We start from the raw sequence: 27965 nt of genomic DNA on the forward strand, positions 1-27965 counted from the left end.
TCATACTGAGAGAAACCTGTTGCTTTCAGACCATCAGACTAAATAAATGATGACTCTGTGGAAGAGTGAGGCTGGTCATAACAACATAAATTTTCCTGCCATCACAGATTACATTCTTTCTTAGGGCATTTTTCTTTTTCTAGCATCACTGCAAGATACAATTTGCATGCATGATACTAATTTTATGATTGGAAATCATTGTTTATTAACATGTTTCATTTCCTTCAATAATGCATGGTACTTTTAGATTTATACATTCAATTAGCTTGAGATTTATACATTCAATTAGCTTGAATAATCAAATTTTTAAGAGTAGAAAAGCGATTTTTCCTCCGGTCCCTTTGGATTTGGTCACAAGAATCCTTTGCAAGGGATTGTGCTTAAGTGCATATTCTCTAGTGCAGAGATGTTATTTTTCAAACAAAGATGAAATTTTAATATAAAGCTGTATCCAGTTTGTAACATGTATGAACTTTCATTTGAGATAAATAATCCAAGAATAACTTGAATATTTCCATCTGAGCTAGGTGCTTTGATAAGTAATGCCTATCGATATGTTTGCAGACATCCAGATAGATAGTAAGCATAATTTTTATTAACAAATTCCATAGGCTTAAATAACTTGGAAATATATGATTTAATTAAAGGATACTTCAAATTGATCCTTCATTAATAATGACCATGGACCCACCATAGTCGTGGTATCAGGAGATGTGGCCAACCTGTCCCTGCCTGTTGATCAGGTTTCCACCATGCATGGAGATTGGGGATGGGATGCAGTTGTCATCCACTGCCTTAGTTCCCTAGGGATGCCACAAAAATTGCCACCACCTCTGTGGCTTAAAGCAGAAATTTATTTTCTCATAATTCTGGAGGCTGGGAGTCCAAAATCAAAGTATCATCAGTGACATGTTCCTTCTAAAGTGTCTAGGGAAGAATTGTTCCTTGCCTCTTCCTAGCTTCTGGTGCTGGTCAGCAACCCCTGGCATTCCTTGGCTTGTAGCTGCATCACTCTAATTTTCGCTTCTGTCTTCACATGGCCATCTTCCCTTTGTGTTTGCTTTCGCTTCTGTGTTTAACTCTCTTCCTCTCCTTTCTCTTATAATGTCACCTGTCATTGAAATTAGGGCCCACCTAATCCAGTAAGAGTTCAATTTAACTAATTATATCTTAAAAGGCTCTTTTTCCAAATAAGGTCATATTTGGAGGTTCCAGGTTGGACATGAATTTGGGGGGACACTGTTCAACTCACTATTCCCACAGTATGTACAAATCCATGTAATAATAGATCACCCTCTATTTTCTCAGAATTCTAACTTAATTCTTTTAAAAGATCACCTTAAAAATTTTTTGTTTTAGCATTCCACGTATGAAATTGTCTTAAACCCCATGAAATACCCACAGACAATATTTTAAACACCAAAAGGGAATCTAATTTTTGTATGAAATGGCTATTTGTCATGCATTTTATAGAATGCATTTTGCAGATGCTCCATTTTGCAGTTATTGCTATTGTAGAAGTGGATGACATTCATTCATTCATGCAATAAGGATTTGAGTGCCACTATGTCAGTCACTCTTCCATGACCAGTGAATACAGCAGGAAACAAAACAGACACAAACCTCTGTTCCCTTGGAACTGACATTCTAGTCAGAGACAACAAACAACAACATAAATAGGTAAAAAAATACATTAGCAGATGGTCTTGAGCACTAAAGAGCAATATAAAATAAGAGAAGGAGATGGGGAATGTTTAAGGAGTTGCAGTTAAAGATAGGATGGCAAAGGACAGCCTCACTAAGAAGATGGCATTTGAGTAGAAGCAAAGGAGTTGAGATACTGAGCTAGATGTCCCGAAGATGAGAATTTCATGTTTACTCTAGACCCTGTTAGCTCCATGTTTAATTTTTTGAGGAGCCACCAAACTGCTTTCCACAGTGGCTGCACCATTTTCTCTTCATACCTACAACACACCAGGGTTTCAGTTTCTCTCAGAAAGGTCCTTTTCCTTTCTCCTGTCCTTCTGGGACTCTCATAAAGCATACGTTAGTATGCTTCTTGGTGTCCCACAATTCATTAGGCTCTGTTCACTTTTCTCATTCTTTTTTCTTTCTGCTCTTCAGACTGAATACTTTCAATTGTCCTCTCTTCAAGTTCACAGATTCTTTATGTTGCCTGTTCAATTTGACACTGAAAACCATTGGTAAAAATTTTTTAAATTTCAGCTGTCATAATTCCCAGTTTCAGAATTTGTTCAGTTTCTTTTGAAATTTTCTATCTTTTTATTGAATTCTTCCTTGTATTCATGTATCATTTTCCTGATTTCCTTTAGGTGTTTGCCCAGTTTTTCTTTAACTCATTGAACTTTATTTAGGAGAGTTGGCTTACCGTCTTTGGTTAGTAATTCCAAGTCTCTGCTTCCTTAGTGATAGTTTCTGCACTTTATTTTGTTCCTTTAGATGGTTTTAAGTCATTATTCTCAGTGAAAGCTGTAGTATAAACTGGCTCTGTAAGCTCAGCCCAGCTTCTACTGAGCCCATAGATCATCCTGAGGTAAACATCTGGGTTCTCTTGGGTTTTTCTGAGCATGAGTCTTGCCCTAGATGTGCACAGTAGCTTTTATTTCCCCAAAATGCACAAATGCTCCTGGGCGTCCTAACTCCCCTGCCCCCTTCCCCCTCCCCCCTGCCACTGCCATGCCAGTAAAAAGCCTCTTTCCTCTTTCCCCAGTTTCTTTTCTTTTTGGCCCCAGGTACTGTACTGTATGTCTCAACAGCAATCTTTCACCCCAGATGGCTGCAGTTTGCTCAGTTCTGTGCCACTTTTCCACACCATTTTCCTGTCCCAAGTGAATTTTAGTTTAGGTGAAGTAGAAGAGTGCCTTGAGCCAGTATTTAAGAATACCCCCTGAGGGTTTGGAGCAGATATTCAAACACACTAAATCTGTGGATTAGTTGTGGCCCTGTTCACTCCATAGCCCTACATCAGAGTGCTGCCCTGAACATGGATTCAAGCTGGGAGAAGGGGCAGGGCCAGGTGAGTCAATGCATTATGGACAATTTCTACTGTTTTTAGGTTGCCGTTTTCTTGATTGCGCATTTGCTTGGTTGCTCTTTGCCTTGACTATTTTCCAGAGTTCTGGTGAAGTTGATTCTGATAGTTTCTGTTTGTTCAACCATGTTTCTGTCAGAGGCAAAGTGTGTTGGGAGCTCCCTACTCCATCATCTCGCTGACACCATTTCTTTGGTTATAGTTTTTAACATTTCTATGCTCTCTGAGCTATCGGTCCCTCTTGGTTATCTCCAGCTGTTCATTCTCATGGACTCCTTTTCCTTAGCAAGACCTGTCAACATACGTGTTTGGGAATATCGTGATTGATTCACGGTGCCTCCTGCTTTCTATACTTCCCCCAATAACTTCATCCTTGCCAAAGATTTAACCAATACTTCTAAGTTAATTACTTCCAAATCTCTTTCTCTTGTTCTTACTTTTTCTCTGAGCCTCAGCTTGTACCAGTTCCTCTGTGGATCCAACTTCCCACAGACACCTCAAATGTAACAGGTCCAAAACTGAGCTCATTATTTCTCTGCTCCTCTAGCAACCAGATGCTCAGGACAGGACCCTGGAAAGTGTGGAAAACTCTTCTTTCTTTCTCATACCTCCTGACAACGTCTGTCATTTTTGGTCTCTAAATATGTCTCTAATCTTTTCCTGATTCTCCATTCCTGCTATTTACATCTTTGTTAAAGATCTCAATATTTTGCCTCCTATGATAACCCCCTAATTAGCATCCTTGCCTGCAATATTTCTACCTCAGGCTAATCATCCACAGAGCTACCAGAAGAATGTATATAAAACACAAATATGATCATGGCAGATCCTTCTTAAACCCATCAGTGGTTTTGCAGCTCCTCAGGGATAAAGTCCACATTTCTTAACATGGCATGCTTGACCCCCGAGGACCTGTCACTCTCCATCCTACTCTCCCTAGGCCAAGCACACCCAAATCCTGGCAGTTTCCTGCACATGCCACCTTAGGTTTAATATTCTGAGCCTTTGCTTATGCTCCATTTGCTTAGAACATCATTCTCTACTTTTAAAGCTGGAACCCATTGCAGGAATCAGTACAAACTCTCTGGAACTGTGTGATGGGGTAGTGGAAAGAGCATAAGCTCAGAAAACAATTTAAACCTCTCTGTATCTTAGTTTCTACATTTATGAAAAAGAGAGGATCACAGCTAGGCAGTTTGGATGGTGAGAGATGATCACACCAGAGCCAGACATATATTAGACACCTCTTGGATGGCAGCTACTTCAGCTCAGGTTATCTGCAAAACTTCTTTTTTATGTCCTCCCTATCTTTCAGCTAATTTGATTACACAGTATCTCATCACACCATTTAAATAAAAAAATCCCCTTATTCATTCACACTTATTCTGCCTGTTGACATTGTCCTTCTGCTACACTTGCCTATGAAGTTATTTGGGGCAGGGACCGCATCCTATTCATCCTATATACCTTACATTATTGGCACCTGACACAGCTGGACATAGGGCAGGCTGTATCATTAGTTGATGTAGGCATCCTGCTGAGTGATGGAAGGAGGGAAAATAAAGTCCCGCTCCAAGTATATTATTACACATCTCTAACACATATATGTGTTATCAATATGCTATCCTTGTGTTTTCTTTCCAATTAAAAAAAATCTCTAGAATGATACTCATTTCCCCATAGTGGGAGGTGATGCATAACAAGGAGCTCTTGAAGTGGGTGGGTGGGTGGGGGAAGAGCAGAAAGTGTGCTACGTGAGGCTATAAAAAATCTGGATTCTCATCTAGATCTGCCACTTAGTGACTATGCAGCCCTGAGGAAGCCATTTAATTTTCCTAAGCCCCAGGTTTCATATCTTTGAAATCAGGATAATTATATTTGCCCTACTTTTGAGGGTTGGGAGACTCAAATGAGGCCCATAGTATATGTGAAAGCGCTGTGTGGCACATCGGTACCAAGTCATAATAATCAGAATGCACTGTGCATTGATGGCCTTAGTGCCAAGCATATGGCGATAATTGCCACTTGTATACAACTCAAGGGTGAACTCTGGGATAGTTGATACTTTGTAACTAGCTCACTTTCATGCTAACATTGAAAATCACATGCACTGGCTTGCTGTGTGCTGTCTTTTTTGCATAAAGATTAAAAATGTAGAGTCATTCCAGGAAAAATTAAACCAAGTAATTCAAGATTGCAAGCATAATTCTAACTCTGAGAGTATGTTAACAAGTCCACATTTGTACTTACCTCCCTGTGGAAAGAACTGAGAGTAAATCTCTTTGAAGGTTTCTTCATTAACAACACCACTGGGGCATTCCTAGAGAAAATGGCAAAGAAGCAGTATGAGCAAAGTGTTCATAAAACTGATTTTTTGGCACATTTTGAAACAGAACTGTAAACTATGCAAAGCTTCACCAAGAAATTTAACTGCCCATCAATTATTAATTTATTTTAGAGAATAGAGTCACACTGTGAACTTCTGTTTGTTCCAGGTCTCATAGGATGAAAAAAAAAACACAATGTAAAAATTTCTGCGTAAGTATCAAAACTGATCTAACACATTCAAGAACATACTGCTGATTTTAAGAATACGTGTATTTATTATCAATGAGATGAGAAGAAATTTTGCTGTTTTTCATACATCAAGGATGTTGCACAATGCCTACAATATGGACTCTGCAGGATCTTCGTCCTGTGTTCTCTGGAGATTTGCTGGATCCATATAATCAAGCTCAATGAGAAAATGCTGTGACCCACTTAGATCTTTGATGGCCCAAGAGGCTTCAAGCCAGAAGAGTTACTGATTCCCATTAACAAGATTTTCTGGAGTACAAAATTACATAACTTTGTAACAAGTGACCTTGGATGAGATAGGACCTGAAGCATTTTTGAACTTCTGGAGAGGAGGTTCTGAAAAGAAACAGACCTGAGCTTACTGCATCCCCACCTGTGTTTTTTGGATGGTGTTACATAAGACTGATTGATAATGACCTTGAGAACTGCTTTAAGGTCAGATTTTTCACCTCCTGGGGACTTAAGGAACCCCTCTGGAAGTGGAGTTGGCATTTTGTCCAAAAGAAACCAAAATGTAAAATGTCTAGTAGAGAGCTGGCTTTGTGCAGAAAATGAGAGCTAAGCAAGTGGACCTTAAACTCAGGTGAGGAAATACAAGGAGTTATAAGGACAGTTTACTCAGGAATCTGAGGTATGGAGACTCCTGGCAGGGTGAAGATTGGCAATCACACAATAGTCCAACATCAAGTCAGGTGGCACATTAATTGTACACTGCAGGTAGGAAAGAGATAAGCTCTGTTCATTCTTTTTAGTAGCTTCTCATGAATAGTTCCATCTTAACCAAGCTCATCTTGTTTCAGCATCTCTCCGGGACCAAGTTCAAGGGAGAAAATCAAGGGGTGTGTTAACTTCCCAAGAGACTTGACTTCAGATGTAAATAAATATTGGGTTTATATTAACTTTTACACTGTCCCTGGCATCTTCACCAAACTTCAGTTTTGGTTTTTAACCCTTAAAATCATTGTTCTCTCACTAATAATCTTAATTTATTTATTTGTTGTTTCTTTATCCCAACTCTAATATGCTTCACAGGAAGAACTTTCTATTTTGTCATTTGTTGGTTTAAATTTAGGGACTCTGATACATCAATATGATTTTAAATTATAGTCTTAATTTGAATTTGTTTTTACAAAGCTTATTTTATTTTCTCTCATTTGAAATATATGATATAATAAGCCTACAAATTAGGTAGCCAGTAAATTTCCATTCACAGAAGAGGAGCTGGAGGTTCTCAGTGGTAAAGTACACTATTAACCAACTAGTCAGTGGGAGAGCTGAAATATGTACTTGGGACTTTTTATATTATCACATGGCTTCAGATTAGATGACTCTGTGGAAATAATGATCACCCCAAGGACCTAAAAGGATTGTAGCAAAGAAAAGACAACCACAAATTAATGAGCAAAAAAGTGAGCAAACAAATGGACAATCAACAACTCCCACACCATAAAGGAGAGCAGATGACAGGAATATAGTTAAGCTGTCAAAATTTTTTACTAAAATGACTGTTTAGACTCTATCCAGTTGGCAGCAACAGAACCAAATTTAAGAGCAAATAAACACTTCGAAGTTGGACCCTCTTATACATGGAAACTGTGATATTTTTGACGATTTAACTCTGAGCCATTTGTTTGAAATAGTACAAAGGCAACAAATGAGGTGCTATTATTTGTGGCAAATTTGTGTAAGGACAGAGTTCGAAAACTGCTTTAAAGTAAAAGTGATGTTGGCAAAAGATGAGAATGGGAATTGAAGGGACAACTGCATTCAGTGAACTTATCAACTACCTTTGTCATTTGTTGGTTTGAATGTAGGAACTTTGATACATCAACATGGTTTTAAATGATAGGTTTACAATGAATTTGTTTTTGCAAAGCTTATTTTATTTTGTTTTTGATAGAGATCTTGTAGTGTGAAATGATATTTAGAAATTGAACTGTCTCATATTGTGCTCATTTTATGTTTCATTACACATCTGTATAAGACAAAATCCTTTCTCTGCTAACTGAAAGCTCCTAGTCAAGTTTCAGAATGGTACATGACAGCAGGTGAATTTGTCTTTATCTAACATTTATTACATTAATTTATATCTTCGACATACATGTATCACATGTCAATTATTTAGAACTCTCCTAGGAACTGGAGTTACAGCAATAAACAAGGCAAGGTCTTGCCCTCATGCAGTTTATGTCCGAATAAGAGAAGAAAAACAGAAAACAGGACAAAATATCACAAAAAAATATCATTTCAGAGAGTGATGTTGTTTCATTTATTCTGAAGAGTTCTTAGTGGAACCATTGTATTTCACCACCTTCAGGAGAGAAAAATTGAACAACACTTATGGGATTTTAGTGATTTGTAAAATGGTGCAAATGGTCTATTCTCTGACTTTTCCCTCAGCTCTTTTTGTAGAGTGGCCATCTCTTCATCAACAATTAATTTGACCAGGACATATTTACGGGAAAGTGTAAGCCATAAGCAAAGTGGATGGGTTTGGTTAACTCTTGCTGCTACAACAAATAGGCCTTCAAATACATAACAAGTTAAACAGAAGATAAGTTTATTTCAGGCTTATATGACATTTGGGTGGGTTGGCTATCTACATTGCATAGCTTCTAAAATCTCTGATTGTCTCCATCCTTGTCATCCAGAAGAAGAAAAAGATCATGGGAGATTATGCATGGAAGAAGGTGGTACATTTCACTTCTATTCTCATTTCACTGGCTAGAAATTACTTAACGTGGCCACTCCAAACCACAAGAGAGACTGGGGAACATAAATGTGTGACCAGGAAGAACACAAAAATACAAATTTGATGGGTAGTTAGCTATGTCTGCCTCAGTGGATCACCAGAAAGATATTTCATGGGTCTGTACTTTGACATAGTTCTCTCACTGATGGTTACATTTACAGTATAAATTATCTCCATTTGCCCTTATGTCATATTTAAAGGTTGATACTTTCAAGTAAAAAAAAAAAAATACAATACAGGCCTAAGTTGTTGAGTATGGATTTGTTCATTAGGCTTTCCTCACTTTGAAAGGAAGGAACTAAGAAGCATCAAAGTAACCAGGTTTAGGGAAAATGAGGAAGCCCCACTCATCTATCCTTTGAGAAGTTACTATAATCTCTATAAGCCTTTATGATTTCTATTTAAAATGACATTTCTCCCTAATTATTAGCAAATGATTGTTCTACGAAAATTAATTGTCTCTGGAAAAAAAATTAAAGTAGATATTATAAGTAACTCATAATCCCACTACTAAAAGATAATCATTGTTAATAGTTAGGTCATTTTGTTCTTTAATCAAGCATATATTTAATATACTATATAAATAAAATTGGGATAATACAGACATATAATATTTTATCATATTATTATTTTCACTTTACAACATATCCTGACCATTTTCCTATGTCATGATTTTTAATGGCTACATAATAATGCATCATTTTAACTTAACAAATTGTTGGACCTTGAGGTAACTTCAGTGTTTTTGGACTACATGTGGTAATGATGGAATTAATATTCTGCTGGACACATCTGTGAGCATATCTGTGGTCTTTTTCTTTACAACTAATCCCAGAAGGGGAATCACAAAACAAAAGGGTTTAGATCACTTTCAGGATCATCATATGCACAGTCATGTTGTTCCCATAAAAGCTGCCAATTTATGCTGCTACCAGCAATTTATGAGAAAATATCACACCCAGAGAAGCTGCTGACCAGAGACACATGGGGAATTAATATGCACAAAATCCCATGAACCAACAGAGCGATAAAATAGTTCCCTCATGAGTCTAATTATAATTCTGAAATTTACCAGGGTTTGTCAAAATATTTGTAGGGATCCCTCCAAAGGATAAAAAGACTTGCTTGTCTTTCATGCAGACAAAGATGCTTTAGTGTGATCAGTTGGACCACATTACCACAGTAACATTTGTTGACTGAGGGCATACTCAGGGCCAACTTACATGCGTCTTCTCCTTCAACATTCTCAGCGACTGTGAAAGATGGGGATTATTTAGAAATGGAGAAAATAAGGTTTAGCAAGATTAAGTAACTCGTTTGAGTCACACAGTTGGTTTTTGACAGGGCTATCCACTCATTCCTTCTTATGACAAATAGTTATTGAGTGCAGTCATGCATCAAGCACTGTTCTGGGCATTGAGGATACAGGAGTGAGGTAAGAAAATACTGTTTTGCTCCTGTGGAAGTATAAGTCAATGGAATCAAACTCACGACTGCCTGATTCTCTTAATTCCAGTGTTATACTGCCTTCTGGATTATCACCTTTTTTCCATTAAAACTGAAAAGATGGCCTCTGGATGAGTCATCTGTGGAAGTATTTCTATAGAACAAGGTTGGTGTGCACCCAGGGCCACCCATCAGGGCTGTGGTGGGGAAAGCCACATGCGACAGAAAGCTATTCCAACCCAAACTGGTGGTAAAGATTAAAATATGTGTGTGTGTGTGTGTGTGTGTATATATATATATGCATATATATAATATATATATATGCATATATATAATATATATATATATATACATATTATTGTGAAGTATAGTTTGAGGTATTTGGAGAAATTATTTTAGAAAGTTTTCAGTACAGTCATTTGGAAAAGGTTCTGGATTGTAGAAAGGCTAAATGTACTACTCTATCAAGAGTTAAGGAGCTGGAGAATCCTAGCACTCTTCTGGCTGGTACATTAATCTATGACCAGTGATTTTCCTTTACTGAATCTTAAACCCATCACCATGATATGATCAGGTCCAATGCATGTGAACTTGGATTTTCTTAGCACTTAACTGCCATAGATTTGTCATTGGTAAAGGGGCACTTGCTTTTCTGGACACGTGGTTGTTTTCCATGATGGGACTTTTCAGTCGCCTCAAGTAGCAACATGACACTGTGATGTTATGATCAACTGTAAACGTGCTAAGATTACTTTGCTACTACTAATATCACTTGCAAAGGAGCATTGATATTTTATACTAATATTTACCATGATGAGGATGATGATATGTTAATATATGTGAACCCTTTCTATGTTCCAGGTATTGTGTTAAATGCGGTACATGGATTATCTCATGTGAATGGGTAAAGAGTAATATTACCTCCATTTTACAAATAAGCAAACTGCTTTAGAGAGAAACTGTTCAAATGCACATAATTAAAAAGTAGGAGAGCAAGAATTTTAACCCAGGTAGAGTAATTTTGGAGAACATGTTCTTAGGAACTATTCTACATCAACTCATAAAATGATTTTTTTTTTAATTTGGGTGGATTCAGGATTACCCATATGTTGCTAGGGCTGCCAAAACAAAGTCCTACAAACTGGGTGGCTTAAAACAACAGACATTTATTGTCTCACAGTTCTGGAGGCTAGAACTCTGAAATCGAGGTATTGCCAGGCCCATGTTTCCTCTGCAATCTGTAGAGTCCTGGCAGGGGCTTGCCAGCAATCCATGGCATAACTCAATCTCAGCTTCTGTCAAATTGTAGTCTTCTCCCTCTCTCTCCTACTAAATATGGAAATTTTCCTCTCCTTATAAGGACACTGGTCACATTGGATTAGCACACACTCTAATCTAATTTGGCCTCATCAGAACTAATAATATCTCCAAAGATCCTATTTCCAAATAGGATCACATTCAGCAGACTGTGGTTTAGGACTTGAGCATATCTTTTTGGGGGATCTTATGATTGCAACTCAATCCATAACACTGCAATATCTCACGCATTCTCATCCTCCTAGGTGGGGGAGAAAGAGAAAATTAACCAGAATCCTAGTTCATCCTTGCACTGTATAATGAATGTGAAAAGCATCTTTTAAGTGATTCAAATAGAATTTAGAGGGGTCTGTTATGTGAGTGCAAAAAGCTACCCAAGCACATTCAATCAAGCAGTTAGGAATAGAAAGCTAGTGGAAGGATTACTCAAGAAATCTACGTTCTACAACAGGGCTGGCAAATATCTGGCACATTTGTCCCTACTACTTTCTCCCTCAGCCATGGCAGGCATCACTAATCAATTACACTTTCTCCCTTGATTCTAGATTTAGGTTGAGAATTCTTCCTAAATTAATTTGATGTTCAGAACTAGACACTCCTTCTGTCACCATATAGCCATTTTATCTTGTAAAAATTGTTCATTTCATTATATATTTTTTAAATGTACAAAATGGGATAATAATGGCTGGCATGCCAATACTTCACGATTTTCATAAAATTCAAAACTAAATGGCAGCTACGTAATAGTCTATGAAAAAGATTTGCATGTATCTTAATGTATCTTTCAAAGAAGAATTCTTAAAACGAACCTGGAACCTTTTAAAACTAGGTCAAAGAGGTATATAATGAGGCTGAGAAGGATGTGAGCTATATATCCTACAAATCGCATAATCAGGAAAGTGTTTAAAATAACCCTAGTGATAATCCAGTTCAAAGGCCTCATCTTAAAGGTGAGTAGACAAAGCTGAGGAGGGTATAGAAATTGCCCACAGCCACAAAGTGGGCTGTTGAAGCTTTTTGGGTGTTTGGATTTCCTGAGCTTCATATTGATGCTTTGACACTAGACCTTGATGCCTTCGTGGACATGCAGTTTTCAGTATTTTCTTCCAGATAATATTTTCAGTAATCTAGTGTCAAGATTGTGCTCTTGGGCTCTGGAGTTAAGTAGAAGGCTTGGGTTGAATTACTCTGCTACTGAATAGTTGTGTAGCTTCAAGCAAATTGCTAAAGTCTCATTATCCTCTGTAAAATGTGGATAACTATTGATCTGAAAGGACTGTTATGAGAATTAATAATACATGTTAGACAATGCATATAAAGATCTTAGTCTTTGCCTTCCACATCATATTTGCTCATTATATATTAGCTCTTAGTATACTAGTAGTAATCTAGAACTTGGTAAGTAGAAGTCCAGCACATTAAAGAGATTCTGAAACAGAAGGGTGGATATTTTAGGGTTAAATTGTGCTTATCAAAGCATTGGAACCAAGGATAGTGCTGGTCAGATGTAATGCAATGAGCCTATAAAAAAGATATGAGTTTAAAAAAAGATATGACTTATGTCTCCTAGCCTAGCATTATAAATTGAATTTAGTCCATTTAATATCATCAGGGGTCACCCTCAAAGGCAGGGTAAAAACTGCAATTGTAAATGCTATCTGAGAAGAATAAAGGCCACTATACTGGAAATAAATATCAGTAAAAACTCAGAGGATTTTTATTCATTAACTTAAATGAAAGTTTTCCCCATTATGCTTAGATGAGTACATTAGAAATATATGAAAGGTGTTAGGTATGGTTCTTTGAAGAGTGATTCATATTTGCATAAGAAATTGATAAGGAATTTTTTGAGGTGTCATCATGGGTCCTTGCTTCATAAGAAAATCATCAACACTTCCTCAAAAGTTGTTGGAGACCTGGTGGAGTGCTCTAGAAATTATTGTAGTGATTGCAAACCACATGTATCTTTTCGATAATATTTTTCCATTCCATTTGCTGAAATCTCCTTTTCCCTAAATCACCTGGTATACGTGTGTGCAATCTTCTCAAGTTCAAAGTTATCATTAAACCTTTAGAGATACATCATCAGAAGTTAAAATGGAAGAATTCTGGCAAAAAACTACCACTAAAACAAAAAACCTACTAAATTTAAAGGTATTTGTGATATAAATATCCTTTGGACCCCTTTTAAGATCTCTATAATGTCACATCTCTGCAGCATCTATGTACACCACTTGCCCTCACACCCATCTATTGTGCTAGGGAGAACATACACACTAGTGGTCAAGAGGTGTGTGTGCAAACTGAAAACCTTGGATTTCCACCACCAAAAAATGCCATGACCTCAATGTTTTAAGCCAATGAGTTCTCTGGTTTCAGTGCTTCTTTCTGACAAAAGAAGCAGACAGGTAGCTTATGGATAGAAACACAAAAGAATTTCAATCAGGTCAGAACAGAGAAAGAAGTAGACTTGTCCCCAAATAAGGAGTGAGGGTCAATTTGCCTGGCAAGAAGTAATAGGTGGCAGATGTGGATTAAGTAATTCAGCCTTGCCCAAAGAGAGGTCTGGGCTTTGCCCTCAGCTTCTGGGAGGTAGGTTAAGGGTGTGTTTGTTTATGGCAAGGGCTGGCCATGCCAGATCTTAGGGTGGGGCTGGCCATTCAAAAAAGACCAACTATGTGATTTAGGGTACTATACTTTGGTCATACCATATCAGTCCATCTGGAGACTGAGTTCAACTACATGGCAAACAATCAATCATGTCTACATAATGAAGCCTCAATAAAAATCTCTGAATACTGAAACTCAGGTGAGCTTCCCTGTCTGGCAAAACTCCACGCATTTTGCCATACTTCAACTCTGGGAGGATAATACATCTCGAGGGATAACAGAAGTTTTGCACTTGGAATGCTCCTAGACATTTCCCTATGCATCTATTCCTTTGGCTGGTTTTAACTTTTTATCCTTTCCCTGTAATTAACCATAACCATGAGCATAATGCCTTTTAGTTAGTTCTGTTAGCAAATTATTGGAAACAAGGGCTATTTTGAGAAACCCCAGAACTTTTAGTTGGTTTCAAAAGAGAAGACAGTCTTTAAACTTGATAGCTGGCTCCAAGCTTTGAAATTTTCTAACTCTGGGTAAAGGTATATTGGCACTTCCTGGAGAAAGTAATTTCTTAAGCTGACATCTGTTAAAGATTAGAATGAAAGTGAGCTGTGTACCAGTTTATAAGCAGAGACAAGTAAATGAACAGCCTACAGATTCAGAAGAACATACAGCAATAACCCATGGAACATACCCCAAAAGAACAGCTGAATTGGATAAGGTGAGAAAAACAGGACTGTAGATATGGCAGTTGTAAGGCTGTGTATCAAGTTCTCCTTACATCTGAACACATGGGAAGATGGCATCTCCTGGGCCTCCTTTGGTTGGTTGAGGCCAAACTTTGACCATTGAATGGAAAGCAGAAGTGACACATACCACTTATGAGCTGCAGCTTTTAATTATCGATTCCAGACGTGTCAGAGCTCTCTTTTCTTTCTGCAGGGCAACCATATGCAAGATGGTGGTTGCTCCACTGGCCTACATCCTTGAGGGACTCAAGGATTGAGGGACTCTATGAGTAAAAACCCTTTCCAGCCCTTGGAAAACATAGGGTGTGAATGATAAATACACTTTTTAACATTTTAAGCTACTGAGGTTTTATTATGAAATAATATTCAGACAATAAACCAGGTCAGGATGGAAAAGGTAGGCTTCCCTTATTCATAATGGTTAAGTATTGTTACCAGTTACATGGTGAAGAGATGTTTGAAATTGATCTCAGAACTTAATTAAACATGATATCTCTGTATATATTTATGTTTATATCTAAGTTAATTTAATAATGAACTATGCAGTTTTTATTTGCATATGAATCCAGCTGTTCATTTTGTTTTGATATTAGATAAAGTCATTATGTAATGCTACTTTCATATAGACCATTTCCAATAACTGTAGTCAAGCTTCTGGTTCTGGAATGCCCCCCAAATCAAGTCAGAGGTCTCCTAAGAGAAGGTTGCTTGAACAAGTTGAATTTTGTCTGGTTATATTGTATGCTATGATACAGCACAACTGTTAGTATATAACTAACCCTTGGGAGAGAGTATCTTTTTATTTTCTTCAGTAAATTTCCAAAATGCAACCATGTCAAGCTGAGTTATTTTATTAATATTTCAGAGCAAAGACAAAAGTTATCCTTTGACAATTTATTTTATATATAAATTGCTAAAACAAAAAACCCTACCACATAGAACAATGATGATTTTCTCAGGACAGGATGATGTGAACTCACTGGCATGATAAAGATGATGGTTTGAAGTATTTTATTCTCAGAGACTTGTAATTGGAAAGCATGACTGTCTTTACATATTATTCTACCCTGCTTAATACCTAACCCAATTGGGGAACCATAGACTCTTCTAAATTAAATTTACTTCCCTCACCTGAAATTAGGGTTGATCTGAAAAGTCACTCTTAGAAGCCTGGCAATTTAAAGATGCCCTACAATCTACAATCGTAGGGCTATTTTCTAAATTTAAATGGTGTAATCCCAGGGCATACACTGTTGACAATACTGGATTCTGTTTTGAACCTTTCTGCTCCCTTTAGATTTGGTACACCACTTCAGGGCAACATTTTCACAGGCTAGCAGTGTTTAGAATAGAGACTATTAAAACAGATAAATAAATATTCAGTCAGCTCTCAGCTTTTAAAAAATTAGAAAATAACCTTCCCTTGGTAGTTTCCTTGAAAATGTGTGTTCAAGATTTCGAACTCCACACGCTCCCAAACCATTTTTTTTTCCTGTAATTGCTTTTCTTCTTTATCCAATTGTCCTGAAAGGACACTTTTGATGCTCTACTCAAAGTTACTACTTTTTCTTATAGCTGTGTCTGTCCCCGGTCACTTCCAGAGACCACTAAATGATGATGAAGAAATTTTGAAGTCAAAATCCTGGTCCTGCCCTTCCATCCCTACCCCTGTGGCAGCTACCACAAATATGAGCAAAGATGTAAAAGGGAGGCCACAGGGTCAAGAAAACACAAACACACCACTTCTATCAACACAAATTCTCAAATCTCAATGTAGTCTATAAGGGGGTTGTAAAAAAAAATCACTGAAGAATCATAGGATAAGCCCTTCAATTTTCAGAGCATAAAAGCTGATCACTAATATTTGGAGCTGGCTATCCTAGTATTCCTAGGTGTTCCTAGACCTTCCTGAATCATTTATTCTCTCTTTGCTGGCTTCCTCATCTGTTAGATGGCTAATAAGAAATGAGAACATCAGAAGTAAATAGAAAATTAAAATTAAAATAAACATATGACGATACAATTTAAAAAGCTGGATACAAACACCGTTTTGCTGCCTCCAATTCTGCATTAGTCACCTCCTGCTTTCCCTGGGCACACTCTTGGGGTCAAACTGGTTAAATATGAATTGCAAACTGTGAAAATAAATAAATAAAGGTGGGAAAAAGAGCTTTCCAGATATTGTCATTGGAACAGACATGAGATCTGGTTGATAATCTACATTCAACTCAGCAGTTTGAAGTGAAGATAATAGGTACAAACTGAGATCCACAAGGTCACCCAGGCTGAAGCAGAAATCCAAAGTTCTAGACGATGCTTCTTGCCACCTCCACCTCCAGCTCTGCTCTCTATGTGGCAAAGGGATATTACATGAGAATTACAGCAGAAAAAAAAGGAGTTCAAGTCCAAACTCTTCTATGAATGAGATCACTGAAATTTCTTGGGCTTTTGAGTTTCAGTGTATAAAATGTGGAAAATAATAGCATTTTAAAGGGAAGCAATGAGACAATTAATGGCATTGTTTTTTACATAAGGATCCTCGTGCAATGCTAAGCCCTCTATGAATGCTGGTTTCCTTTAACATTTTCTCTTCAAGTCATTTATGCTCATTCTGCAGACCGAAGTTGCTCAAGTCCTAAGCATTTAGTGGAATGTCTGTAGAGTTACATGCTTTAAAGGACTGTTAGAAAGAATTTCCCAGACTTTTTGCCAAATGGTGAGTTCATTTGGTCAAGGTTCATTTTGTCACTTATTATAAAGACAAGTTCCAAAGACATCCAAAACCATTTGAATAAAAAAGACATGGATGCCCTGGGAAAAGACACTGTGTGTGCTGGTTTGAGGTTATTATGTGCCCCCAGAAACACCATGTCCTTTAATCCTCATTTGTTAGAGCCTTGGTAACTTTTGATTAGATGGTTTCCATGGAGATGTATCTCCACCCAGTCAAGGGAGGGTTGCTTACTGGAGCCATTTAAGAGGAACCATTTTGGAAAATGCTTTAGAGCCACCAGAACCAACAGCACCAACAGAACAGAAATGCCCCTGGGGAAGCTGTTGAAGAAGGCTTAGGAAATGAGGAGAGAGAGCTAAACAGACATCACCATGTGCCCTCCCAGCTGAGAGAGAAATCCTGAACTTCATTGGCCCTTTCTTTGGAGTTAAGAAGTCGTTCCCTTGATGCCTTAATTTGGACATTTTCAAGGCCTTAGAGCTGCAAACGTGCAACTTAATAAATTCCCTTTTCAAAAGCCATTTCATTTCTGGTATATTACATTCCAGCAGCTTACAAACTAAAGCACTACGTTCATATTTTCTTGTTGTGTAACAAATTATTGCAAACTTAGCAACTAAAAACCCCACCCATTTATTCATTGACAGTTCTGTGGATCAGGAGCTTATTGTGGCCAGCACGGTGCACAGCTTGAAATGATCTCACATTCATAATGCCAACTGCTTGCGTTTCTCCTCTGGAGCTTGAGGTCCTTTCCAGACTCATTCAGACTGTTGGCAGAATTCAGGTCCTGTGGTCGTAGGACTGAGGTCCCCCTTTTCTTGTTGACAGCCACAGGGTGCCTCTCTCTCAGCTACTTAAAGCCACTCCACATATCTTCTTGTCTTCAAACTAGCAACAGCACTGTGAGTACTTCTTATGTCCCAAAGCTCTCTGACTTCCTCTTTTGCCTTTTAAAGGACTCATGTAATTAGATCAGCCCCACAGAGATCATCTCTGTATTTTAAGGTCAACTGACCGGGGACTTTAATTACATTTACACAATCTCTTCAAAGGAGCACCTCAATTAGTGTTTGAATAACTGGGGGACAGGAATCTTGGTTAAGATATCTTTAAGATTCTTCCTATCACAGCTGACTTCCTGTGAATATGGGCTGACACGTTTCCATAGTAATGTCCTTTTAACAGTCTTTTCTGTGGTTACATTCACAAGTATTTAATGTTAGAAACAACTTATACTTGTGCCAATATTGTTCTAATTTTACCACAACTGGTAACTGTACTATTAGTATAACTAGTTTAACTAGCTTTGAAAGAAATATGTGCTCTTAGGTTTGCAGACTAGACTGCAAAATTGAATGTTCTTTTCTATATTTGGAAGTGTTCAGTGTCTTTATTTATTTCTTCCCTATATCACCAAGATCATTGTAATAAATATACATAGCTTTTGCAGATCGATTAGATCACTTTCATAGTGGAATTATATCATCCTAATGATATTAAAACAACTGAATAAAATAATATTCTACTTAAAAGAATCATGCAATGTGTAAATCAGAAAGAATAAAGTACTTAGATAATGATGCATGCATATTAACACACCAATATGCATGGTTGTAAGAGGGCGCATTTTCTGGATCTTTGTAACTAACCATTTTATGCTCTCTCCACCTAATTTTTTTTCACCTAAAGAATTGCTATCTCCGGCTCATTGATTTCATTATGCTTATCATCTCTGGAGTTCTTATGAGAGCTTATACATTTTTGTCATTGCATAAGCCATTTTTATTTACTTTCTATTACTTGTAGATAAACACATCCTAACTTAAACAGGTTTTTAGCTTTCTAGCTTCTGGCGTTTTCTTGGGCTTCTGTAATAAAATACCACAAACTGGGTGGCATGAAACAACAGAACTGTATTGTCTGACAGTCCTGGAGGCTAGAAATCCAGTCAAGATACAGGCAAGGCCATGCTCCCACCGAAGTCTGTACAGAAGAATCTGTCCCACGCCTCTGGCTTCTGGTAGTGATTAGTGAACCTTGGGTTTGCTTGGCTCATGGCACGACTCAATCTCTGCTGCCATTGCGACACGGCTGTCTATTCTCTCTGTGTCTCCTCTTCCCTTCTTTTAGGGACACCGGCTATCTGGGATTTAGGTGTGACCTCATTTTCACTTACCTAATTCCATCTGTAATGACCTTATTTCCAAATAAAGTCACATCCTGAGGTACTGGGAATTAGGACTTCAACATATCTTTTTTTTTAGGACACAATTCAACCCCAAAACAAATACTAATCTTATTACCATTTTATCACACTTTTCTACAGAATGGGAAAATGAAAATGAGTTTACTTTATTGTTTGCGGACAATAAATTGTTCGGTGAAAGTTGTTGCGTAAGGTAGAATCTATAAACTGCAGTGATATGTGTTTACATGAAGTTGGTCTAATTTGTCTAGATCAAGACTTTTGAAAAGCTGATCTAAGGTACAGCCAGAGAAGCTCTGGGGGCATGTAAGGGGTCTGAAGAAAGCCCACTTTTTTTTTTTTTTATGGGCAGGCACCGGAATCGAACCCGGGTCTCCAGCATGGCAGGTGAGAAATGTGCCTGCTGAGCACCGTGGCCTGCCCTGAATAAAACTCACTTTTAATGATCACCCAAGGTATGCTGGGTATTATGCCTATAGCGTAGAAGATAGTTATTCTCATTAAGTCCTCATAACAGATAGAAGAAGGTAGACATTGTCTCACATGATATAAAATCAATAAACTTGGAGAGATTTAAGAGACTTTCCTGAGAGCAAATAGATATTAGGCATGAGTCTGGGATTTGAAGTTGAGTTTGAATACAGGTCCTTTATAGTTTACTCTGCTGCCTCCACCAAAGGCAAGTGTAACTGTAGAAAAGATAAATTAACTAATGGGATTCTTTTATACCAAAGTTTTCCAACTCTGATCATTCACTATTAAAAAACACATATTGGTCATTTATTTAACAGATAGTCATACACCAAGCACTTTGCTGGGTACTGGGAGTGTAATGGTGAACCAAAAGGCATGGTCTTCCCCCATAGGAAAACAGGCATTAATCAAATATTTACATTAAATGTTGGTGTTAAATATTCTTATTCAGACTCAACAGAGCAAAAGATTATGACAAATTTAATTTTTAATAAATGAATTCAAATATGCCAATGGTGAAATATGGGACAGCATCTCAAGTCTTCTACTCAATTACTTTCATAAGGAGTGGGTAGGACACGGTCAAACCCAGCTCTAAATGTATTTGATCATACATTACTTTATCTCTGCTTCTTTACTCTCACTTCTGATTGCGTTTACTAAATGCTGTGGGAATGCAATATAATAGAAATGGAACTGCTTTTGAAAAGGGAATTTATTAAGTTATAAGTTTACAGTTCTAATGCCATAAAATTTTCCAAACTATGGCATCCAGGAATAGATACCATGACACTGAAGAAAGGCCGATGGGTCCAGAACATCTCTGTCAGCTGAGAAGTCATGTGGCTGGCATCTACTGAAGCCTTTGGCTTCTGGTTTCAAACGGTTTCCCTGGGAGCACTTTTTTCCTGCATCTTCCAATGTTTGAGTCTTCTGTTGGCTCTGTCGCTTCTATTCCCCAAGCATCTAAGCTTCCTCTAAAATATTTCCTCTTTTAAAGGACTCCAGTAAACTAATCAAGACCCATCTTGAATGGGTGGAGTCATCTAATCAAAAGTCCACACCTACAACTGGGCATGTTACGTCTCCACAGAAATAATCCAATCAAAGCTTGCATGCAATGAGATAGGCCTGGACCCCCACGATTGGATCAGGATTAAAACATGGCTTCTCTGGGGTGCCTAATAATTTGAAATCAGCACAAGAAAGGAATACTTTGTCTAACTTTCATATATTTTCCCCTTATCAAGAAGCAATTCCAAGGGGTGCAAGGGTATCTCAGTGGTAGAATTCTCGCCTGCCATGTTGGAGACCTCATCTTCAATTCCTGGTCCATGCACTTCCCAAAAAACAAACAAACCAAAACAAACAAAAAATTCAACAAATGGTGCTGCAATAACAGGATACTGTTATTGAAAATAATGAAAAATAATGAAATGTGACCCCGCCGTACAGCATACAAAATAAAAAGAAAGAAAAAGAAGCAATTTCCAGGGGCAGTTCTGAGTCTCTGATACTTGGCTACAAGTTGAAGAAATGTTATTTTGTTTAATTAAATTATTTCTTGCAAATATTGGAGAAGTCCCTACCCTTCTTTACATTCTCCTAATGGTTTTTAGAGCTTCTTGTCTAAAGGGAACAATTATTGTCACTGAAGCTGCCAGGGAAGCAAGTTAGTTGCCCAGAGCTGGGCTACTTCCAGGCTCACCCCTTTCTCTTCCCCACTGTGGACTAGGTCACCCAGACCCACCGTGGGGAATCCCCCCTACCTCACTCCAGAACCTACAGACTCTTCCTTAGGTGCTGCAGGTGCTTCAAAAGGCTTTCTGGAGCTCGGACTATGTGCTGGTTGAGCTGGTCTCCAACATTCTCAGTGCTTTATTTTAATATTGTGGCACAAGGGGGCAGCAGAGTCTTCCACGATAGTGATAAATTTGATTTCTGGCTCTTACTCTGAAGGAGATATTTCTCCCCCAGTTTGGTGCATGTCTGAGTAAATTTCTTTCAGGAAAGCTATTTTTGCTTTATGAAAGGTGACAGTGGGCTCCTGTTACCCAATTAGGTTTACAAAGGAATTAACCATTTCAGGGAAAAGTTGCCCAGCAACTATTATCTCTTCCATTCGGGTATTTTGTTTGGAGTATATCAGCCTAAAATCACAATCACTGCTTTTGACGGTTGAGCCACTCTTAATTTTAGTCACCAAAAATTGGTAGTCTTAGGAAAAAAGTAAGTAGGCAAGACACAAGACAAACATTTAGTAGTTTATGAATGAAAACCTTCTAAAACTGTTCTGAAGTGCACTTCTGGAGTCAAAATGAGTGGGCCTGCTTGGCTGCTTTGCTGGGCATGTTTAAATCTTTAAAGCAGAAATAATAATATTATGTTGGAATTATTGTGAGACTTAAATAAAGTTAACCTTTGCACAATGAATCACAGTGCCTGGATGTATGAATATCTGCTATGCTTTAACTATGGCGGGTGTGGTTTCTACATGCTGGTGCTGGTGATTGTTCTGGAACTGCTTAGAAGTTCTTGCCATTTTTCACTTAATGGAGAACATTATCTTTATCCCTATTAAATTCATTTGCTAATTCACTTTCAGAGGTCTTTTTTTAATCATCCCAAACCAATCTTCCATTACCTTAATTATTTTGGCTATTACTCTAAGTTTTAGCTTTTGGGATTTGAGAGCCCCTGATTTTAATCATATCACTTACTAACTTTGGGATATTGGGTAAGTTATTTACCTGTTGAGACCTGGGGTTTTCCTATCATTCATTTCTCCACAAAATCATTTTGAAAATGTATTATATGTCAGATAGGATAATCGATAGAAAAATTTACAAGATATGAGCCCCCTTATGTAGAGTTCAGTCTATCAGAGGAGGAAAACATACACCAAAGAAATGCACAAATAGTCTAAAATTAGTTAAAGTTCTGGTTAGTGCTACAAAGAAAGAACAGACTGTGCCATGAGAGTGGGGACCTAATCTAGTCCAGAAAGGGTTAAAGGGAAGACTTCCTTGGGGAAGTTATGGGTTGAATTGTACCCCCATCCCAAAAAGACATGCTCAAGTCCTAAAGGTCTTGTTGAATGTGACCTTTGAAAATATTATTAGTGAAGACAGGGCCAAAGTGGGTAAGGAGTGACACACAAATCCAGTGTCACTGGGTTTCTTGTAAGAAGAGAAGAATCAGACACAGACACAGGGGAAATGTCATGTGACACGTGAGGCATGAAATACCATAAATTGCCAGCAAGCTACCACCTCGAAGCCAGGAGTAAGGCATGGAACAGATTCTGCCCTATAGCTCTCAGAGGGTGAATGGCCCTGCTGACACCCTGCTTTCAAGTGTCTGGCCTTCAGAACAGTGAGATAATGCATTTCCAGTGTTTTAGGCCACCCAGGTTGTGGCGCTTTACTGCAGCAGCCCTAGAAAACTAAGACAGTACCATTTAAGGAAAGAACTGAAGAATGAGTAGAAGTTACCAAAGTTCAGAACTGGGGAGAAGCCAAGGGAAGAGCAGGTGTAAAAACCCTTGAGAAAGAAGAACTTGATACATTCCAGGACTAGAGACAACACATGTGCTCGAAGTGTGGTGGCTTGAGATAAGGTTAGTTAATTCAAGGCCTACAAGTTATGTTAACCATTGGGTGTTTATCATTCATAAGTTAGGGATAATGTACATGTTTCACAGGGTTGGGGGGAGATTGCATGATCACTTACATTAAGTGCCCAACAGAAGTCCTCATCACATTGTAGACAATAACCATCCCTCTCGTTCATTTTTGCTCTACTAGAGCTGAATTTCTAAATCTGGAGTGGTATTTACTCAATAAATAATTTTTCAGCACTTACTTTGCACCAAGTTCGTTGTGGTATGCTCAATAAGCAGAAGGGACAAGAAAAACATGGCCTTGCCTTTTTAGAGTCTTTCTACTAATCACGGATAATGGTCTTTTTTTGTATGTGAATTTATTTCAGTTGAACATGAGTTTAAATACAACCAGGACTTCAGATCTGTTGCTCCCATCTTCCAAAATTAAAAAAAAAAAACAGAAAAGCAAACAAATACACATGAGATATAAGACAAAGCAAGTAGCTCAGGATTATTAATGTGTAAGCAGGAGTTACGTCCACATATTTCTTTGCTTTTGCCCATGCTTAATGATGATGATGTTTTATAATATATAGTTGTACCTGATGCAGTTGATTATAGTAGGTCTCTAATCTATTGAGTGCTAATGAGACCTCTATCATTAATTTTTGGAACTAGCATTCTTCTGGAGGACTGGAAGGTTAGCAAGATATTAGATGTAGTTAATGCTTATATGCATATATTTATCTTCACTTCTCAAAAATTTTCAGAAACTCCAGGAATATTAAAAATCCATCAAGTCACAGAAACTCTCTCACTTTCACTATTTTGTCCATTAATGTCTATGCATTTCTCATTTTTATAGCTCATGGATATTCAAGACATTTATTTGCAAATATGGAGAAGATATTATTTAAATCAGCAGGAGACCATCTTCAAAATTCATGTTATTTTAACTTATTTCTAAGTTTGTGATAATTTTTACTATCTAGTCAGGCATAAAGCTACAGGCTTTATGTTCTTGCCACGTAATGATGAAAAAGCAATGTATAGCTTCCCCAGGATCTCACTGATATTTTCATTTTCCAATTCATCAGTTGTTAACCTTAGGACTTCCCAGAAAGAGAGTCATACTTGGGTTTAAATCATGGGGCTTTACCTGATGTTTTCTCTGTTCACTGTAATCTTTATTGGGAGATGAGAAGTATGGGTGGTTTGGCCGTGAAATAACCTCTCAAATTATTCCAAACACTTCTTGCTTTTTTATAGCCTAACACACCTAGTAAGATGAGAAACAATTCTGGTAATTGCAATGCTTAATTATGAAAGGACAATTTCTTTTTTCTTACCCTGAGAGATTTGGAGTGACTTTTTTAATCTATTGTTTCTAATTACATTTGCATTCCTACAACTAAGATTGTCATGCTTATAAGAGCCACTTCCTTGATTCTACAGTCAGTAAATGATTTATTGCATCTTTCCATAAGTATGTTTTATTTTTGTATTTTTTCCTTTTATGCCTCTGTGTGAGACAATGTGAGTAAAGGAATTCAGCTCATGGCTGCAGAATCCATAATGAACCAAATATTAAGAGTATAAATTAAGAAATGAGCACAGCGATCCCATTTATAGACTATTTCTCCATTTTCTGACTATTACAGGGTAATTATGAATGAATGGAAGCATCTTTAGCTAGATTAGAATAAAGGCAAAGGAATAGGAAAATGGTAAAAGGCATAGAAATGGATTAGGGCAGTTTTTGACATATTCAGTTTGAAGTACTTGAGGGGCATCTAGGTGAGGATGGAAAGTCAGTAATCGGAAATGTAAATATGGAGCTCAGGTAAGAGATCAAAGCTTATAGCTATAGGTCTGTGTTTCCTTAGCATATTACAGGAATAGAGCTCTCCTAAGCAAAATGCAAAGTGAAAAAATTCAGCAAGCTGCAGATATGTCTTGGGGAAGAGCCACATGTGATGAATGTGGATGGGAAAAATGATCTATGAAGACCAAAGAGTAGCCAAAGAGATGCAAGAAGAAGTCATAGATTATGGCATTGAAGGAACCAAGGAAGAAGAGACATTCAGGGTGCTCATGGCCTCCAGCCCCATATTGCACAAAGTTCAGTTAGGTCCAGAGAAGTTATGCATGGGAAAGGTAAAAAGAATGAACTCTGGAACCAGATTGTGTGGCTTTGAATCCAGGCTTCCTTACTCACATTAACTGTGTGACCTTGGGCAAGTTTCTTAGCCTCTCTTTGCCTTGGGATCCTCATCTGTAAAATAGGGCTATAGATTATAAGAATTGAGATTTTCCAGCAGTTAAAGAAGAATGAAGAGTGCACATAATGGTTGTTGGTGTTTGGGGGAAGTATGTGTTTTCACGTATTTTTAAAGGTGTAAGGGACTTGAATATGTTAACAAGATAGAAGGAAATAGCCAGTAGAAAGAGTAATTAAAGGCACAGGTGAGAGAGTGAGCAAGATGTCAGGTGGATAGGATTAAGGACACAGGGAAAATGGAATAACTTTCTCTTTACACAGGAAGGAATAAGTTAGTAAACAAATATTAATTGAGTGCCAATTATGTGCCACACTCCGTCCTACGAGTTGAGGATGCAATGATGAATGAATAAGACTGGTAAATCTTTCTGTCCAGTGAAGGAAGAACAGATGCTTCTGTAGATATATTTATTGATGAAATTAAGAGTGCTCCAAAGGACATAGAGACACCTAACTGTTGCTTTGGGTAGGCAGGGAGCATTTGAGCATGGAAATGTAACAATATGTTCAAGTTGAAGGAGAAAATCATGAATTAATAGTTACTCTCAACAGATGCAAAACATCTGGTTTTCTCCCTTCAACAACTAGTAGAGGAGAAAAGGGAAACAATCCATTGGCTGACTCCAGTGATAGGTTTTACTAGATGAAAAATGGCCCATGAAAGATATCCACATCCTAATTCCAAGAACCTTCAAATGATACCTTATCTGGCAAAAATACAATGTAAGATACGCAATTAATATAAGAATCTTGAGTTGGGAGATTATTCTGGGTTGTTTTGGTGGGCCCTAAATGCCACCCTAAGTGTTGTTATAAGGGATAAGCAGAGGGAGATCACAGACACAGAGGAGTAGGTGATGAGAAGACAGAGGAGAAAGACATTTGAAGATCTGGCTTGAAGACTGTAGTGATGCAGCTACAAGCCAAGGAATGCAGGCCACTACCAGAAGCTGTGAGATTCCTGGAATGGATTCTCTCCTAGAGCTCCAGAATGAGAATGGCCAAGTGGTCAGCTTGATTTCATCTCAGTGATACTGATTTCAGACTTCAGTTCTATTCCACTTCAGATTTCTACTCTGATTATCATAACTTGGAACTTATCCTTACCTGAAAGGGCTCAACTCCTGAAATCTGAAGTTGTTGGTATGATGAGACGGTGAGAGAATACATTTCTATTGCATAAATCCACCTAGTTTGAGTTAATCACAACAGCATTAGGAAACGAATACAGGTATGATCATAGAACAAGGCTAAAGAAGTAGGGGTGTTCAAGTATGTTACTGGTGATCTGAGTTAACCCATACATTCTGGGTTAATATGGAATTGGTAAGACTACAGAAGCTGCAGTGATACCAAAAATCAGGTTTGCAAAGTCAAAGAGCAAGATGTGGTTTAGAACCCCAGATAATTGGAAGAATAGAAAGTTATGGTCAAAGGGATCATACCAACAACTTCAGATTTCAGGAGTTGAGCCCTTTCAGGTAAGGATAAGTTCCAAGTTATGATAATCAGAGTAGAAATCTGAAGTGGAATAGAACTGAAAGGCTATAGCATTTAAAAAGTCAAGACACGCCTAAGCCCAGGTGGCTGTTGGGTCAGCTTCATGGATGTTGCTGTCAGGTAAAAGGACAAAGATTATTTTATGTCAGCAATCAAAGACTTCAATGAATTCAAGAGAGTGACAATGGAGCTTAGACTTTGATTCTGACCCTCTGTTGCTCTATTCTACTCTGGTTTCCTTTTTTCCTTAGGAAGTTCCAATCTTCAATCCACACGATACTGGTGAGGTTCTCAATTCCAGTACCTCCAGTCCTCCTGGCTGCAGACCTAGATCAATGATGTAAGCTTGGCTAAGAGTAGGTCTCCATTCATCAGACTGCAGTGATTGGTTCATCTATGTCCTGTGACTAAAGCTAGAGCCTCCTGCTGGAGGTAGCAGGGCTGATCAGGTTGTGCTTAATGTTACAAGCACATACATAGTTCATATATCCCCCAGTTATGTGAATTTTTTTTTTTAATTTAAATTGCACTTTTGCCACACACAGTCTAAAATGTCTTAACTTATACAAAGATGGAATTATTTTTCTTAGTTTTTGTTCTTTACTGGATGACTACAAAAGAATCAATGTAATCCCTATTTCTCATGTTGTTTTGTTTTAGTGC

The 27965-nt window shown here is 37.8% G+C and overlaps 1 protein-coding gene across 3 annotated transcripts in view; it reads right to left on the reverse strand.

Moving 5' to 3' along the window:
* Nucleotides 1-27965, reverse strand: part of KCNIP4 (potassium voltage-gated channel interacting protein 4) — a 249969-nt gene that overhangs the window by 25453 nt on the left and 196551 nt on the right. For all 3 annotated transcript variants that reach the window (XM_077136504.1, XM_077136507.1, XM_077136505.1), the window contains exon 3: nt 5303-5372. In XM_077136504.1, the coding sequence (XP_076992619.1) occupies nt 5303-5372 (70 nt within the window). The remainder of the gene's footprint in view (nt 1-5302; nt 5373-27965) is intronic.

The sequence above is a fragment of the Tamandua tetradactyla genome, chromosome 19 (genome assembly GCF_023851605.1).
Source record: "Tamandua tetradactyla isolate mTamTet1 chromosome 19, mTamTet1.pri, whole genome shotgun sequence".
In the NCBI taxonomy this organism is placed as follows: Eukaryota; Metazoa; Chordata; class Mammalia; order Pilosa; family Myrmecophagidae; genus Tamandua; species Tamandua tetradactyla.